Raw genomic sequence first — 17,621 nt, forward strand, 5'->3', positions numbered from 1 at the left:
ACCAGGCCAAATAGTCGTCGTAGCCACCGCCCCCTCCCCACCAGGGCGATAATGACCCCGGGGATCAGAGAAGAAAAACAACTCCCTAACGCTCCCCGTTCCCAGAGTCGCCAGGGCCACCTCCAGGCGCGCCGGAACGGGGGCCGCATTGACATGTAAATAGGCGAGACGGGAAACAAAGGGGGGGGCGCCCTACCCGTCTCGGCGGGGGGAAGGGGTGAGGAGGAGGGGAAGGGGGTAAGCTGCCGCTACTGGAAAGAAACCCCAGCCTCCCCGGGCGCCCCCGCCCGCCTTGTCTAGACGTCAATTCGGAGGGGGTCCAGAGTAAAAGGGAAAAATTGAGTTTCAGTTCACTCTCCACCCCGGGAGGGTCCGAGACCTCCCCAGCCCTGCATCCATACAGGTTGGGGGGAGGGATCCTCCACAAGGTAGAAGACACCCGTCTCCCTACAGCACAGGGAGAGCGCCTATCCCCACCCCACCCCCAACCCACTCCTCTGCCCCTCCACCCAGCACCCTGACGCGCCTCACCGGGTGCCGGCTCTGCGGGAACATCGCTCTGACGGCGGCCGTAGCTCTGTTTCTGGGCAACTCAATTCTCCGCTCAATTTCCAACTTTAATCCCGCCGAGGAAAATTAAGCCGAGAAGCCAGGCAGAAACCGGGAGCGCTGGCAGCGCGCTGGCCACGCACGCAAGCGCGCTCGGCGGGGCGCACCGGCCACTCGGTGCCCGGCTGCTCCTTCTCCCGCCGGTGCGGGTTCCTTCGCTCAGGGCCACATCGCGGGGCACCCGGGGCCCAGCTGCACCAAAACCTGCGCGATGACGCCGGCGCCCAAGATGAGGGCGCGGGGGCTGTGATCCAACCCGCCGGCCTCCGCTGCCCCGGCGGGGAGGTGAGCGCGCGGAGACTCCGGCCGCGCTCCCCTCGGCGATCCCCGTACGCGGCACCCGTCCCGAGCAAACAAATCCAGGCGAGCTGCTTTCCTTCGTTCTTCTCCCGGTCCGCCTCCTCTCCGGGTTTTCCCCCGCGGCGAGGTGCAGGTGGCCCGGCGCCCCCAGCTAACCCCACACAAACAAACCTGGAGACGTTCGGGACCGAGTGCTGCGGATCAGGGCAGCGCCTTCAGCCAGGCGCTGGGAGGCGGTGAGGAGCGAGGTCCGGGCGGCGGAGGTTCCGCGCCTGGCACTCCGCAGCCTCAGCCCGGGCGGAGGAGCGCGGGATGACGACGAGGCGGGGAAAGTGCGGAGGGCGCGCCGGGAGGCGGCTCGGCACGCCCCGTGCGACCGACGCTCGGTGTTCTCCGCGGTTGCACAAACCCTCCTGGCCCGGCGGGGCTACACCAAGAAAGGCAGTCCCGCAGCCGCCCGCTGCTCCTCGAGCCCGGGACGCATCCGGGCGCCGCGCCCCGCGCGCACCCGCCCCGCACGGCCCGCCCGGCCGCTCCGGACTCTTCCTCCAAGCCCCTTCCTGGGCCCTCTTTCTTTCCTTCCCTTCGTCTGCCTCTCCGCAAAGGGCGCTCCAGCCCGCTGCAAAGTTCTCTCACGACCCGGGGGGCGACATCCACGAGATGGGGCGTGAGGGGGGAGGAGGAAGCAGGAGTGCGCTCCGCCGCTCGGCCTCCCTACCCGGCGGGCAAACTCCGCGGACAGGTCCGGAGTAGTCGCGGCGGGGGTTAAGTCGCCGCGGGCCGGCGGAGGTCCGGGCTGGTGGCACGGGTCCCGCCCGGACGTGAGAGGGTGGGGGTGGCGCAGTCGGCTGCTTCGGGGACGCGGGGCACAGGGTACTCGCCGCTGCTGCTGCTCCTGCAGCCGCCGCTCCCGCCGCCGCCGCCCGCGCCTCTCGCGCCGGTTACATTAACACGCGGTTTCACACTCCGGAGCTAACCAGCGCCGGCCCCGCCCAGCCCCGCGCGGGCGGGGGGCGGGAGCGCAGAGCCGGCGGGGGACGTGGGTCCGGGCGGTAGCGGGAGGGAAGCGGGGAAGCGCTCGCCAGCCAATCGCGTGCGCCGTGCCCAACGTGGGTTGCTGACGCAACGCCTCCCCGAAGCCTATAGCAGTGCGGCACTGGACGGGCCGTCCTCCCCCTTCTCTCCCACCCCACTCGCTTCCATCTCCGCCGTCTCCCCGGTCTCCCCTCCCACCCCCGACCCCTCCTCCGCCAGCCGCGTCCTCCCGGGCTCGGTGAGGAACTGTTCCTGGAGGAGCCGCGGGACGCCGAAACCAGCCAATGGGAAGAGGCGAGACGCGGAGATTGGCACGGTGGATGGGAAGGTCGGTGGGAAGGAGAGGCGGCGGGGCCGGGCTGTCAGTCAAAGTAACGTGGGGCCGGCGAGGGTGCGCGCGGGCGCGCGCGAGCGGGAGGGACCGGCGGGCGTGCGGTCGCGGAAGCTGGGGGCTAGAGTTTGCAAAAATCCTGCCACTTGTTCACTTTTCCCTTTAATGGAAATCCTCAGATCTCGGTGAAAGTAACTCAGACTATCCGCGCAGTTTCTTATGGGGAGGGCGGGGGGTTGACAGTTGGAACCAAATGCGTCTTTCAGTGCTTGCCCCTTGTTTGATGCTCCTCTTTTGAAAGTGAGGTCACATTCAAAAATTTCTCTGAGGATTGTTTTTCCTTGAGCTGCCTTTTCGTGAGAAGGAGTGGACTGTGCACTTGGTGGAAAATGCGGCATTGCGTTGGTTGGCGTACATTCCCTGGCCGTCTAAGACTAGGCTTTTTATGCTCACGCCCCCCTTTGCACCCAAGGTGGTAGGGATTGGCTTTTATTGGAGCATTTCAAACGACTTTGCAAAAAGGTAGGCCTGCCTTCGTTTGGCGGGAAGGATACCCTAAGGTGCTCGCAGGGTAAGGCACGCGCGTCCTAGTCGCAGATGCGAGGCTTTTTCCCGCGGCTCGGACTCTCTGGCCGGTCCTTGTCTTCGACCTCGCTGTCTTGGGGTTAGGGGGCTGCCGAGATTTTTAGGGGCCTCTCAGCAACATGACCACGAGTCTGTTTCCAATTACTAAAAACAAAGGGAGACAATGGTATAAACCAGCTTTGAGACCTGGAAACCTGCCTTGCCTGCCCTTACCCCCATATTTGGGGGGGGGTGTACCCCAAGGCTGAGCGACGTAAGAAGCTAAATGGGGAAGCGTTGGGTACATGGTGTGGCTAAAATTCTTGTGAGTGAAACTTTACCTAAAAGGTATTTTGAGATTTTTAATAAATGGGGCATATTGTGTAAATCTCCCGTTTTTGTCTACTTCTCTAAATACACCACACAGCAGAAAATCTTCAGTGGTGCCCCATTTATAATTTTGTTTAAAGAACAGTTAGGCTGAGCTATTTCCACACGATTGGTGAGTGAATAATGCTGTTGTAGCCAAACGGTAGTGAGTTCTTCCGTAAGAAAGACACATCTTTGACAAGCAGTCATCCTACGTTGGAATATACATAAACAGGTTTTGGGTGTTAATAACCCCCACGTTCTCATTATTTTACTTTCAAGGGACTTATGGAAAGACTTTATTTAAAGAGAAATACATTTTATTTGAAGATTTGCTTTCTCAGAGACCTTTTCCTTGAAATATTAAAAGAATCATTTTAGATAATACATTTCACTGTTGGAGTTGTTTTTAAATATGCATGATATTGATTTGTCTATAATTGCATCAATCCCAAATATCAATTATAAATGAAAAATTAAAGGATCAATTTTAGCCAGCCTGTAGAAGTCCACAGTAAATTCTTAAACAAGTTCGGTATGTGGTTTTGCAGTGCTCTCATTAAGTGGGGTTGGGGAGGGGGTTATAGTATTCATTTTGCTCACATGAAGAATGAAAAGGAAGCAAGCAGTGTCCCTCTTTCCTAAGTTAAACTGAGTGATGACTGGAGCATGCTTGTTCCATCTATAGGACTTTTTGAAATAATACGATTCACGGGCAACTAAGCTTTGTCTTTTGGCAACCTGTGTTCCTTGAAATCTTCATATAGAGACTGGGCCCGGTATGTCAGTCTGTGGTCAGTTCATCCCCTAATCAGCTGCAGGACTGTGGAGAAGAAACTTGGATGCCGCAAATATGCCTGTGCATGCTGGGCCAGCTGGGGCAACCGACACTTCTCCCTGGCTTACTCAAGCTTTACTTTGATTTACTGGCACACACTGGTAATTGGGTTTAAACAGAGAAATTAGAACGGTGTATTTTGAGACAGGAGCCTTCTGAATTCCCTATAATGTACTATCTAGAGAAAAGAAAGTAATTTTAAAATTGGAAGACCTTTAACTGTATGCATAAAGATGGTTGGTTTTCGAGGGCATCCATCCTCCTTGACAGAGGGAGAAGGCTGGGCCCCTTTTCAAGGTCATATTTTCTCGGTGATTATCATGCTGTAATAATTATACTACAAAACTCTCATCAAACTGCATTACAAATGATGGTATTTAAACAATCAAGTAGCTTTAATCTTATGTTCTAAATAAATAATATATGTGCAGATTGTCTACAGCCTGTTTAAAAGAAAATAATCCTACTCATGAAATCTATCTTTTCGTTTTCTATATAAAGTCTGTTAACCATAATCTTTTTTACCTTTAACATATTCATATGTTGATGATGTTTTTACATGAAATGATATTAAGTACTCCGTTTCCATAGAAAATTATCTCTGAAAAAAAAAATCCCCTTTTTATCCTCTGCAAAGAAACAAGAAAATTGCCAGATTGTTTATTTTATCGTTGATGCATGTATGGGTATATTTCCATTCATTTGTTGCTGACTATCAAATTTTCAACTCAACCAGTGGCTTAAGTCACTACAAAAACTAGATGTTCTATATTGTATACATTCTAGACATAATAGAAAAATGTTTGGATGCTGGTCATAGAAATTATGCATCTTTTAAATCTATTACTTTTCTATTTGAAATGAGTATGACAGTTTCTGAAGGTCACTTGTTATTTTCTCTTTCTTTTAGCTGTGAGTTACTGCTTATGCATTTTCTCATTTGACTTTTTCTTAAATGAGAGTTTTCTTAAACCTGAGAATGTAGGGTCCAGAAGAATTTTCCCAGCATTGCTTTATAACTTTTCCCCTCAGCCCTTTACCAAAGAAAAGAGCAGGATGGACGTGGAATATGGAGAAGAGAAAGCAAAGAAAGAAAAAAAAAAATCAGTAGCAGATCCATGCAGCAGTAAAACCTCAAATAAAATCACATCCAAAGAATCTCTTGCGGTTTCACACAATATGGTAAAATTAGAGATTGCAGGAAACCAACTAAATTAAACTGAGAGCATTTGAAGAGAAACGAGTAGAGTTTATGAAAATGACACGTTGACTGACCAGTATACTTTTTTATCAACAATTTCTTTGTTAAGATGCAGATCAAAGGAACCTGCATATGTTTTCATTTTGTTCTAACTAGAAAATTACATCCAGATGTTTAATAGGCATTTGGTTGGTTTTTCAGCATTGATTAGATATGTTGGTTCTGTTTGCTTACAAGTGTAGCCGGATCATTAGCTAATGCAAAGAAATGTTTGCTGTGAGTTGCTAATTAGGGCTTTTGGAAACCCTCCATGCTCAAGAACAATTTGTACAGTGGCCAGATGAACTTGAGGGACTTGAGGAAGTTGTTTTCCCTTCTCTGTCAGGGTGGGGAGAAGCAGACAGTCCCATTCCCTAATCTCCCTTTGCCTACGGGGATTGGGATGCTATCCCTGAGGATTAGAGTGCAAATAAATTAAGAAGAGACCACACAGGCACTCCCAAACACAGAGATAAATGTGCCTTTTCTGGAACCACCACCATGTTGTCTTGGTTGTGTGTGTGGTGGGGGGGCGGAAAGCGAACATCTAAAATGCTGAACAGTAACATGAGGAAGATGCTCAGTGCTAATGTTATCAAATACACAGCCTTTTTAAGTATACTTTAGAGACAGATGGGAAAGCCCTTTATGATAAACGAGTGTACTTGAATTCATTACTGTAGTACTTATAATTAAAAATGTCTCCTTTGCAATTGCATTTATTTCTATGGGGTACAAGAGCTTTGGAAATGGAAGGCTGGGCTAGGGAAAGGGACAGAGGGAGTGGAATTTTGGAGCCAAGGATGAGTCTGGGAGGAAATGCAGTGTTTACTTTCACAGCCACTCATTTGTTGACCTTGTTAAGGCCCCAAAACTTGTAGGAGATTAGCCATTCACATGGTATTCAAATAAACTGTTTGAGAAGTGAGGCACCAGGTAGATACGCTTCTTAATTGGCCAATCACATTTTTAAAAACATTTGGCCTGCAGAAGAACACCACCTTGGTGGAGGCTGAACTTCTGTTTATTTAAGTCTATATTTCTAGAGCGGTACCAGTCCAAAATAGCATGTGTCCGTAAGCTGTTACAGAAGTGCACCCACAAATGCCGCTGAAGCATGTTCTCCTGCATATATATTGATGACCCTTTCTAGGCCTGTTTACATCTTATGCACATGGATGGCACACTCCCATGTGTTCACGTAGATTCATGATTAGTTTTCCTTGAAATCGTTCAAGCAGAGGACCTTTCTGTCAGAGCTCTCCGAAGTCCTTGTGGACTTGATAAGCGGAGAGTATTCTGGGGCAAAATCAGGTATTTCCTGGAGCTCAGAGCATAATATGCCAATGTGTCTCAGTGAAGTTAGCAAGCCCCTGCCTTTTTTAACCAACTCTAAAGTTTTTTGTTTGTTTGTTTGTTTGTTTTTGACAGAGAGTGAGAGAATACAGGCAGGAGGAGTGGCACTCAGAAGGAGAGGGACTCGATCCCATGACCCTGAGATCAGGAGCCCAACTGAAGGCAGACGCCCTACTGACTAAGCCACTCAGACACCCTTAACCCATTCTAAAGACTGATAAAAGTTGAGATAATACACTTTAAAAATAAAAATTCAGTTTAGCCTTTAGCTCAACAGAAGCCACAGAGTCATTGGGTAGGCAAAAGGAAGTTAAAGGAAGCATCTTTGCTGATCCTTTCTACATGTTCACATAAAACAAGAGCTGACCTTGACCCCTGAATGCTGTCTGTGATGACCCACCATGCTGCAGACTCTGGACTTGCTAGATCAACATTAAACCAGGACACCTCTCCTTTGATCTTAAAAGCTTTTGCTTTGGCAGTATTGTTTAAGTACCTCTTCTTCTTGAAACTAGCAATTGCTTTGAAGAGTTGAAGCTGGAGTTCAGCTAATCTGTGGTCTCTTGGTGTTCCTTATGGTGAAGGCAGGTGAACTCTGGGAATAGATAAGGAGCTAGAATGCTAGACAGTATTCCGGATGTCTTTGCAGTCTCTAGAATGGAAATTCTAGGTCTAGATGAACAAGTCAAATGATATAAATACAGAATGTTGGGAAATTTCACAAAGCAACTGGGCTGGGCTCTTTAGAAAGTCAATGTTAGGGGTACCTGCCTGGCTTGGTCAGTAGAGCGTGAAACTCTAAATCTCAGGGTCCTGAGTTCAAGCCCCAAGTTGAGTGTGGAGCCTACTTTAAAATAAACAAACAAACAAACAAAAACAAATAAATAAAAATGAAAAGCCAGAGTTATGGATGTAGGGAAGGAAATGGGGAGGACCGTTCCCTAAAAACAAAGGCATATGATGGAAATGTACTATGTGAATCCTTATTGGCTCCTTGTTAAAAAACAAAAACAGAAAAACCCCGACAACTATGTAGGACTTTCTTGGGCAATTTGAATGTGGACTAGATATTAGGTAATATGGAATCATGGTTAATTTTCTTGATGTGAGAAGATTGTGGTTGTGTAGGAGGATGTTGTTCTGAGAAGATTCTTGGTAAAGACTGCCACTTTGAATATGTCTGCAACCTCAAATAAAAAGTATGTGTGCAGAAAGAGAAAGCAAATTTGCTAAAGGGTGTTCGGTCACAGAATTTAGGGATAGAATCTGTCACTCCTTTAGTATTTCAACTTTTCTGTATATTTGAAATATTTCATGATAAAAAGTGAGAAAACCATTTCAGGGTTAATGTTACAGTTTTTTTCTTCATGTGCCAAAATGGAAATTTCCTTTGTAGTTAAAAGATTGATTCATGATGTTTCCAGTTTTAAAAAGTATGGGAAAATGGTATTGTGTTTATTTATTTTTTTTCCTCCGGTCATGGAAAAGCTGTCGTACTAATAACCAAAGGATTACCCATTGCACTCTAGATCTTTTAGTTCTTTTATTATTTATGTTATTTTTGTTTGTTTTCTCTGTAGTCTCAAATGACCCTTAGTATCAATTAATATGAAATGGAAATCTTTAAATAAATTAATGAATTACATTAGCAATCTTCTCATGCATCCTTTTGTGGGCCATCAAGCTCAGAATTACCAGAAAATCTACTATAAAACAAAAAAGAAAACTTTATTAAAAATAAGGTAGCAGCAAATAACTTTTAATTTCTTCATTCCCGTTATAAATAGTGGTTATACTGCCCTTTTCATTGCTTGAGCCTCACAGTGAAATTGATAAATTATTGGTTTGATTTTGGAATTTCCTTAATGTTTTGAAAGACAATGCTGAAACATGATTGCTCTGTGTGCTAAGCTTTGAATATTAATTTTAAAAGAAATGAAAATAGCACTAAATCTCGGACACTGATGTTATGCTTATCTAGAATCACAGAGGCATGTACTTATGATATGCTAATAAATAAATAGTTTCCCAAAAAAGTCATGAGAAGGGACAAGTGTAATCCAAGAGTTGACAGTTGGAAGGTCCCATCTATCTTTTCTTTTTCTTTCATCATAGCTGTTGCGTGTGTTTTTGTTTTTCCTATCACCATTATGTTTATTGAAAGGAAAAATTTCTGTGACAGTGGTAAGCAGATTCTGGTTCGTGTGTGAACAGATTAAATCCACAACTTTGTGCAAAAAAACTTGAGTACCTTACGGGGAGCGGAATAGGAAGATAGAGGGAAACCGGGACTTTTCACACATGGACCAATCTGTCCACCCAATATTTCTAGCCACCATCCACCTAAGCAACAGTTGAGTAAAATGAAAATGATAAAAATTACAGCTTCATCCTAGCAGAAAAATCCCCTAGGGGACAGAGTTACCATTCTGGTTTTCCCCATTCACAGCCTCCGCACTTCAGAAGAACTGACAAGCTACAATTGGCACTTGGAAAAGTGTTACAAAACACTGACAAGTATTAGAGGAATGTTGATTAATGTAAACAGCCTGCCTCAAGGAATCATACCTTTTGTAGGAAAAATGATTTTCCACTTTGCATTTCTACAGAGACAGATATCTCTGGGTAACTCCAGGGAGGGTTTCAAGAAGTTATTTGCCTTTGTTGGGGAGAAGGAATGTTGTCATATTTACATCTTTAATTTCTGAAATCTCAGAAAAGTCAATTGATACATTAAAGAGTCAACTGGTCTTAAAAAGGAAAGAAATTCAGACACATGCTACAACGTGGAACAGCCTATAGACCATTATGTAGAACAATAAGCCAGACCCAAAGACAGCTACTGTATGATTCCATGCAGAGTAGGACGAGGAGGCACGCAGAGTAAGCAAATTCATGGAAGTTGCCAGGGGCTGGGAAGGGGAAGGAATGGGAGTTATTGCCTAATAGGTACAGAGATCTCAGTCTTGCAGGATGTCCTCTGGATGGATGGTGATAGTGGCACCACAACCATGTGAATATACTTAATGCCACTGAACTGTGCTTTAAAAGGGTGAAGGGGCGCCTGAGTGGCTCAGTCGGTTAACATCCAGCTCCTGATCTCGGCTCAGGTCTTGATCTCGGCTCAGGTCTTGATCTCAGCGTTGTGAGTTTGAGTCCCAGGTTGGACTCCATGCTGAGCGTGGGGTCTACTTAAAATTTTTTTCGAATTTAATTTAAAAAAATTGTTAAGGTGATACATTTTATGTTGTATGTGTATTACCAATCTTCTTGAGTCAATAGGATTCCTTTCTTTGGTGGTACACCTATTTCACAGTGGATCCTCATCCTATTCATTTCCTAAATTTGTGTTTACCTTTATTTATTGAGCACTTACTATATTTGTCAGACATTCTTCTAAGTGCTTTGTTTGTTTCACTTCATTTGACCCTCACATCATTGCTACTGGCAAATGCCACTATCATCCATGTTTATTGACAAGAAACCTGAAGCCCAGTACTTTCCCATAGTCACAGTTGGGAGGGCTGGTTTTGAACTCTGGCACCCAGGAGAGCTCACTCAGAGCCATGTCCCACAGCTGAGTACTTAGGTACTATTTCTCACTCTCCTCTCACTAGATCACATCCCTCATTGACCTACTGATAGAAAAAACATCTGTATGTATTTTGCCCACAAGCTTGGTAGAATTTCTCTTGGCACTTTGGAAGTAAAGTTGATACTTTTAAGAATTTATATTCCTGCAAGCAGAGCTAAGAGCTGCCTCAGGGCTCTGGAATTGTGCCCGCCAGCAGAGAAACGCAGCCACTATCAGTCGAGTGCTTTCTGACAGCACCCAATCCATACCCCAAATTGCAACAGCAACAAAGAAAGACAGGCTCTGTAGCAGAGGAATGAGGGAAACCGTGAGTCTTAACTCGATTAGGACAGGAGGGCAACGTGTTCTTATTTACAGCTTCACAAATGATAACATTTTTAAAAATAAAAATACAAAATTAGGGGAGCCCTAGCTAGTTCTGTGGTTAATAGTGGTTTGAGATGTCCTGATGACAGCAGACCTGTAGTCAGGGCGCTGGTAACACGTCTGGAAACATTTGTCCTGTTGAATGTGAATGGATTTATTTCTAGCCTCCAAAGCCCTCTTAAAATCAATGGCTTTCAAGGATCTTTGACCACGAACCATAGTAAGAAATACAATTTTTAAACTCTCAGTCTAGTTCTCGGTCTTGCCCACATGCACATGCACGTACACACAAGTCATAAGCACACGTTGCAACATCTGGTTTACAAACACTGCTTTGAATTATGCAGTCATACCTAGTGAGGGTTCTCCAGAGAAACCAAACCAGTAGGGGACTGAAGTTAGGAACTGGCCCATTCAGTAACGGAGGCTGAGAAGTCCCATCATTTGCTATTGGCAAGTTAGAGAACCAAGACAGCTGGTGATATTATCCAGTTCAGACCACTGGTATCAGTTTTGGAGTCTGGAGGTAAGAGGACCAGGAGCTTCACATCCCAGCTCAAGAAAAGAGGAGAGTTTGCCATTCCTCCTCCTTTTTATTTTATTTGGGAGCCCCTAATGGATTAGATGATGCCCACTTGTAGTGGTGAGGACAATCTTCTTTACTCAGGCTACTGAATCAAACGCTCATCTTCAGACACACACTCACAGACACACCAGAAATAATGTTTTACCAGCTATCTGAGCATCCCTTAGCCCAGTTAAATTGACATAAAGTGAAACATCACAGCTATAGAATTTTTATATTTGATTAACACCTCTGACTTATGGAAAGTCATTAACCCCAAAACTATAATCAAGAACATTAGATTGTTTCTTTCCTTTACACTTCTTAACAATGGTAAATCGTAATCCCTGCCTTAAAGTCAGTCAGTTCCAAATCAGTAGGATTCAAGGCACTTCGGGGAATTTCCTGCATATCCTTTTGTCACTCCCTGCCCTGCTAGCACTTTTCTGCCTCGTCCCCTCCCTTCTCTGCATCCCCATCCTAGCGCCCACATCCCAGGGTACCCCTCACCTACCTCCTGGCTCACCCATATGCCCAAACCTAGAAATAAACAAACAAAAAGAACAAACATATAACAAAAAGAGTACCAGGCTCAGAGATGGAAGGTCCTGAAATGGAAATCCTATCTGCTTCTTACTATATGAGCTTGGCCAAACCATTTTCCCTCTCTGGGCCAGTTTCCTCACTTATAAAATCAGGATGATAGCACCAGGTTTCTCATGGTGGTTGCTAGACTGAATGAGATGAGCCAAGACAACAGTATATTCCTTAACACAGCGGTTGGCCCTAACAGTCTTGTTCCCTTTCCCTTTTTCTCCGGGTGCTTGATGAAGCCCCTACCCTAGCAGCTGGGGAAGTACCACCCCTGCTACAATGTGGCCTGGAAAATCACAGAGCAGCATGGATTCCAAAGGGGTTTTCTGTGGAACTCTAGTCTGGGTCTGGTCATGGCCCTGTCTGCTGGGACTCTAGAAGTGCATCATCCTGGTGTTTCTTGGGAACAGGTTAAGTGGATCTCAGGGAAAGGCAGGAGCCACTGACCTTGAATGCCCTCCCCCCAACCTCCCCACTGCTACATTCCTAGGCTATTTCATCCTCAAGAAGAAATAACAGTAATACACCTATCTTTTTGGAGGTTAAAAATGGAATTTGGGGTGGGAGGGCTATGAAATATAATGAACAACAGTTCATCACAACATACGACAATTGCTTTGGGTGGCTAAATGCCCCTGGTTGCCCCTTTAGATAATATAATAAGAAAAAAATGTGGCTAACCAGTGAGAGCTTAATGGAATTAGGTCTCACATATGCTCCTCTTGAATGTCATGTCATCTCATCCCACAGTACAAAGTTGTGTGTTGGAAAGACCTTGAGAAACACATATAGAAATTAGGAAGTCATTTAGATATTAGTGGAACTTTTTTAGGAGTATAGTCTGGTCCAGGATTATTTTGGGGGGGAGCTAACACTTCCCTGGAAGAGAGTTTCCTTTCACATCATCTATTTTATTTTATTTTTTAAAAAAGATTTTATTTATTTATTTGACAGAGATAGAGAGCACAAGTTAGCAGAGCGGCAGGCAGAAGGAGAGAGAGAAGCAAGCTCTCTGTTGAGCAGGGAGCCTGATGTGTGGCTCCATCGCAGGACCCTAGAATCATGACCTGAGCCAAAGGCAGCCGCTTAACCAGCTGAGCCACCCAGGTCCCCCTCACATCATCTATTTTATTAGCAATGGCAAAGGTCTCTCAAATCTGTGAATAAGGTTTAGTGAGAATTGATGAGCCCTGTCTAAGTAAGAATCCTAATGGCTGTGGGTTGCTGTTATATGGTAGAAGTCAAACTCAATTATCTTTAAATTCAACAATTCTGTGTCTACCAAGAGACTCTTTAGGACCTCTTCTATGTGTCTTTCTTCATTTGAAATCTTTCATTTGAAATCAGGCCTACTTTAGAAAGACGGAAAACATTGAAATATAAAACCTGTGTTTATGAGAAGAGTGAAAGAAAGGAAGGAGTTTTTCTCTCTAGGTGTGGCTATTTCCAGTCCGGGAAAATTAGACCATCAGGTAACCAATCTTGGCTACTCAAATTAGGGTCAAAAAAAGAAAAAGAAAAAGAACCTTATGATTTATAAAACCTAAGACGTTTAGCATTGTGGTATACGAAGACCAATCCTACCAGCTTTCCCTCCCCCACGGCAGCCATTTCAGGAAAAGTTCTGTTTGGGAAGATAGAACAAAGCCTATCTTTATGCTGTTAACAGTACTGGGCTCCCAGGATTGGAGGAGGGGAGATGGAGAAGGAATAATGAACAAGCAGGAGGTGGTACTTAGTTCTCAAATTTCACTCAATAAGAAATTCCTTCTCAGTAAGAATTCCATCAGAGTAAAATGGGAAGGCATATTAAGGATTTGCAGTCTGTCAACTGTTATCCAATGTCTTCAAACAGGTCCTTTGAAATACACCCCTCTTTTTCAGTTAGCGTGTTCACATAATAATATGTTTGTTCACAAGCATTAGGATGACAATGGACTGGAAGGCCCATAACTGTACTGGGCTAGAATTAGAAGATTCTTTTCTAAGTATGAAATACTCTCATTTCCATCATCCCTTTGGGTTGAGTAGAGCAGCCAAGATGGTGATGGGGAGAGGTGTGGTGGTTGGGGGGGGGATGTTATTGTGAGTAGAAGGTTAAGGCTGAGAATGTTTGTTTCCAGTGCAATAAGCACCTTCTTTCTGTGAGTTCTATCATTCACGTATCTTGAAAATGTCCTGATAGGACAGGATACTGTATAGTTCCCTAATCTCAACAGATATCCAATAAGAATCTCAAGCTAAATTTAGTTTCACCGAGTTTAGCTCAGTGGTCTATGTAGAAAGCAAAAGCAACAGTTCTTCCATATGTAAAAGGAATCAGTAGGGAAATTGAAGGAGCAGGAGGCTGGCTGAGGATTGGCATTTCAAAATATCCTCTTGTTAGGACCCAGAAAAGTGCAAATCATTTACAGTTTGGTAGTGATGGCCCCTAGCAAGCCTTTAAAGCCAGTGGAACTTTGGTGGAGCAGGGTTTTTTCCCCAGCAACAACAACTCTTTGGGGCTAAAGCCCTATTCATGAAGCTCATAGACCTCATACTGTGGCCTTTTGGTCCTCAGTAGGCAGACATTTTCTATTTCCTTAATTATTAAGACTTAGCTTCCCCACTTCTCATTTTGGGGGTGGTTAATGGAAGTTAAAAATTTTTGAAGCATAATCCATTTCAGGCAACAAGTTATCAACCAATGTGTTTATTTAGATATACACTAAAAATACAATTCTCTTCTAGACCTTAAAGACATAAGGAACTATGTAAAAGTCAATTCTTCTCTCAGGGAGTTTAAGTATAACTGGGAAATAAAAGCTAGTACTTTAAACGATAAGTAATAAGAATAAACCAGTAAGATAATCCATGCTGGTGTTCAGCTGGGTGTTAACATTCATTGAGCCTTGTACAAAATAGAGGAGCCATGTGCCTGGACGTGGTCTGAAGGCCTTCCGTATCTCATGTTGGGGACCCAGATTCTCTCGGCTAGCACTGAACCTGGATGCTACTATCCTCTTGGCAGGGAAACGGAATACTGACATGACTCTCTCATACAAACTAAGACTAAAATTTACCACCAGAAAGTAACTCTTATATTTATACAATCTCGAATATTGTACAATTGTGTACATTTTCATGAAAAATAATCTGGCTATTAAGCTATGCCTGGGTGACTGCTTCTGAGCATTTCCAATAATTGTTTTCTACTCATTAATTCTTTCCAAACGCTCACTTAGCACTAAAGGTGTAAAAACTAATGGGATGAAAATTTAAGTTAAAAAATTATATCCATTAACTTAGTCTGCAGTTGGTAGAGAGAGGGCCAGGGAAGATGGTCATTACTCTGTTGTAGCCATGAATTACTTGGGCCCAGCTCCTGAAACAGTAGCATTCCCTGAGGCATAGTTTGGACACCTTTCAAACTATAGCAGTGATCAGATGGAATTTCAGTACCTTCCTGTTGAAGGAAGATGCCTTTTGACACCTTGTAGTCCCCATTATCATCATTACACCTTCTAACCATTGTTTCTGAGTTCACTGTTCTGAGTACTTCGCATACGAATTCATCTGTTCCTCACGGTGACTCTGAAGTCAATACTGTTATCACCTGTGATGGTTAATCTCATGCGTCATCTTGACTGGACTAAGGGGGAATGCCCAGAGAGCTGGTAAAACATTATTTCTGGGCCTAACTGGGGCAGGATTTCAGGAAGGGATTAGCATTTGAAACAGACTAAGTGAAGAAGTTTGCTCTCACTGGTGTGAATGGATATCATCCAGTCAGCACAGGCCTTGAATAGAACAACAAAGGTAGAAGGGCAAATTTGCTCTTCCATTACTCTGAGACATGCATCTTCTCCTGCCCTCTGACAGCACTGCTGGTCTTCAGACTCTGGCTGGGATTTACACTGTCACCATTCCCACCACTCCTACCACGGTTTCAATCCTTGTTCACTCTTCGTCCTTCAACTGAGAGTTACACCATCAACTCTCTTGGTTCTTGGGCTTTTAGAATCTGACTGAATGACACCACTGGCTTTGGCTTGTAAGCGACCTTCTCAGCCTCCATAATCACAGGAGCCATTGCCTGTAATAATGCTCTCCCTCCCACCGCATATGTCCCATTGGTTCTGTTTCTGTAGAGAACTCTGATGAATACATCTCTGTTCACAAATGGGAAACCGAGCCCCAAATCTCACAGAGGCAGGGCCATGTTACAGACAGCGTACTTAGCCCGAATGCCTCATGCCTCTTGGGTGAATTACTGACCACCCCTTCAGCTTAGCCTAACCTCTGGGTTTAACTGAAGGAGCTGGACTGAGAGTAGTCCAGTTTGGAGATGTTGGGACGTCCTGTCAGCCAGAAGCATCAGAAAAAAGGAAGAGATCTCCCCTAAGCTCACCAACAGCAGCAATGTGGTAGTGGCACCTTTTGGGCCAGGTATAAGATTTGATCAATGTCTGCACGGATTCTTCCCTGTCATCTTTTTTTTCTTTCCTTTTCTTTTCTTTTTCACTAAGCTTTATTTATTTATTTATTTATTTTGACAGACAGATCACAAGTAGGCAGAGAGGAGGCAGCAGGCTCCCCACTGAGCAGAGAGCCTGATATGGGGCTCGATCCCAGGACCCAGAAATCATGACCCGAGCCAAAGGCAAAGGCTTTAACCCACTGAGCCACCCAGGTACCCCTAAGCTTTTTATTTTAATTCCAGTGTTTTTTCTTCACTTTTCACCCTTAAGGAAATCGAGACAGCTTATAGCAAGCCTTGTTCTTTCCAAGGGCCTCACAGTGTCTTTTTGGACTTAGTTTGGGTGAATAAATGTGGGCTTTACCTGAGGCAAAGAAGAATAAGCATGTTTGGAGAGCATGCCTGGTAGTACTTGTACGAAAGGAAATTCCATCCCCTCTTATCACAAATGATAACTCTATGCGAGTCTGGGAGGAGTCACATTTCTGCCCCATCTCTACCCTCTCCATGGCTACCTTTCTCTCCATCCTCCATTCTCTCAGTATGCTCATCTGGGCCACACATTTTTGGTCGATGTTTTTACTGTTCATTAAAGTTCAGAAATCATGCCCATCTTTCTCTTTTTCTCACTGCCATCATGAAAGGCCAGTTGTCTTCCTGGTGCATTCTGAGGGTGCATAGACTAAGGAGGTAAAGGCAAGTGGGAAACCTTGTTTACAGGTCCTGGCCTTGGCCCCATCTTCCTCTACAAATGTACCAGACATGCACTAATTTGGAGAAGGGGCATAAGGGGGAACTGGATGGTACGCTTGCCCACCTAGTTCTTTCTTCCCCTTTTGGCTCTTGTTCAGGGTGTGTCTGTTATTTCCATCCAGCAAAGATCCCTGGGGAACTAGACAAGGCGGGGATAGGAACTGTATGTCAGTCCTCTCCCCTGAACTTCTCATATCAGGAGGACAATGTTAGGTAATGCTACCGCTTCAATATTAGCGACTGACACAAGCTGAGGGAGGAGAGGCAAAGATATATGGTCCCAATAGGGCCCACGAATGGACTGGTTGTACCTTTGTCAATATTGAATCAAGAGCCATAAAATATTTCATCTTCTGTAAGCTAATAATCTCACAGCTGGAACTGTGTCCCAAGGAAACAGTTCAAAGTAAGACAAGATAATGGTAGGTATACAGTGCCCAGACCTTAGTTTCTAAATACCATTATCTAATAAAAGATATGAGAGATCCTTGGTGAAATGGCTGATTCAGATCTGGGGCAGAAGAACCTTTTGTTGTTAGCAGATGAGCAGTTTTGAGTGGCTAGGTAGTGAATTGTACTTTAGATTGAGTTTGAGGTACCTGGGAGATAGCTACAGGTGTTCGGTGGGTACTACACGGATAATGGAT

General features: G+C 44.9%; 1 protein-coding gene and 1 long non-coding RNA gene across 6 annotated transcripts in view; one reads left to right on the forward strand and one right to left on the reverse strand.

Annotated features, from left to right (window-relative positions):
• Positions 1 to 1,859, reverse strand: part of LOC309847012 (transducin-like enhancer protein 1) — an 86,499-nt gene extending 84,640 nt beyond the window's left edge. For both annotated transcript variants that reach the window (XM_082696716.1, XM_082696715.1), the window contains exon 1: positions 532 to 1,859. In XM_082696716.1, coding sequence (XP_082552842.1) covers positions 532 to 555 — 24 coding nt within the window. In that variant the 5' untranslated portion in view covers positions 556 to 1,859. The remainder of the gene's footprint in view (positions 1 to 531) is intronic.
• A 133-nt stretch (positions 1,860 to 1,992) lies between these two features.
• LOC309847016 overlaps positions 1,993 to 17,621 on the forward strand; it is a 159,254-nt gene continuing 143,625 nt past the window's right edge. For 3 of the 4 annotated variants that reach the window (XR_014302261.1, XR_014302262.1, XR_014302263.1), the window contains exon 1: positions 1,993 to 2,272. This is a non-coding gene — a long non-coding RNA (uncharacterized lncRNA). Of the gene's footprint in view, positions 2,273 to 16,304; positions 16,435 to 17,621 lie in introns of all 4 variants that reach the window. The other variant, XR_014302260.1, reaches the window with a different exon arrangement.

The sequence above is a fragment of the Mustela nivalis genome, assembly GCF_964662115.1.
Source record: "Mustela nivalis genome assembly, chromosome: 13".
In the NCBI taxonomy this organism is placed as follows: Eukaryota; Metazoa; Chordata; class Mammalia; order Carnivora; family Mustelidae; genus Mustela; species Mustela nivalis.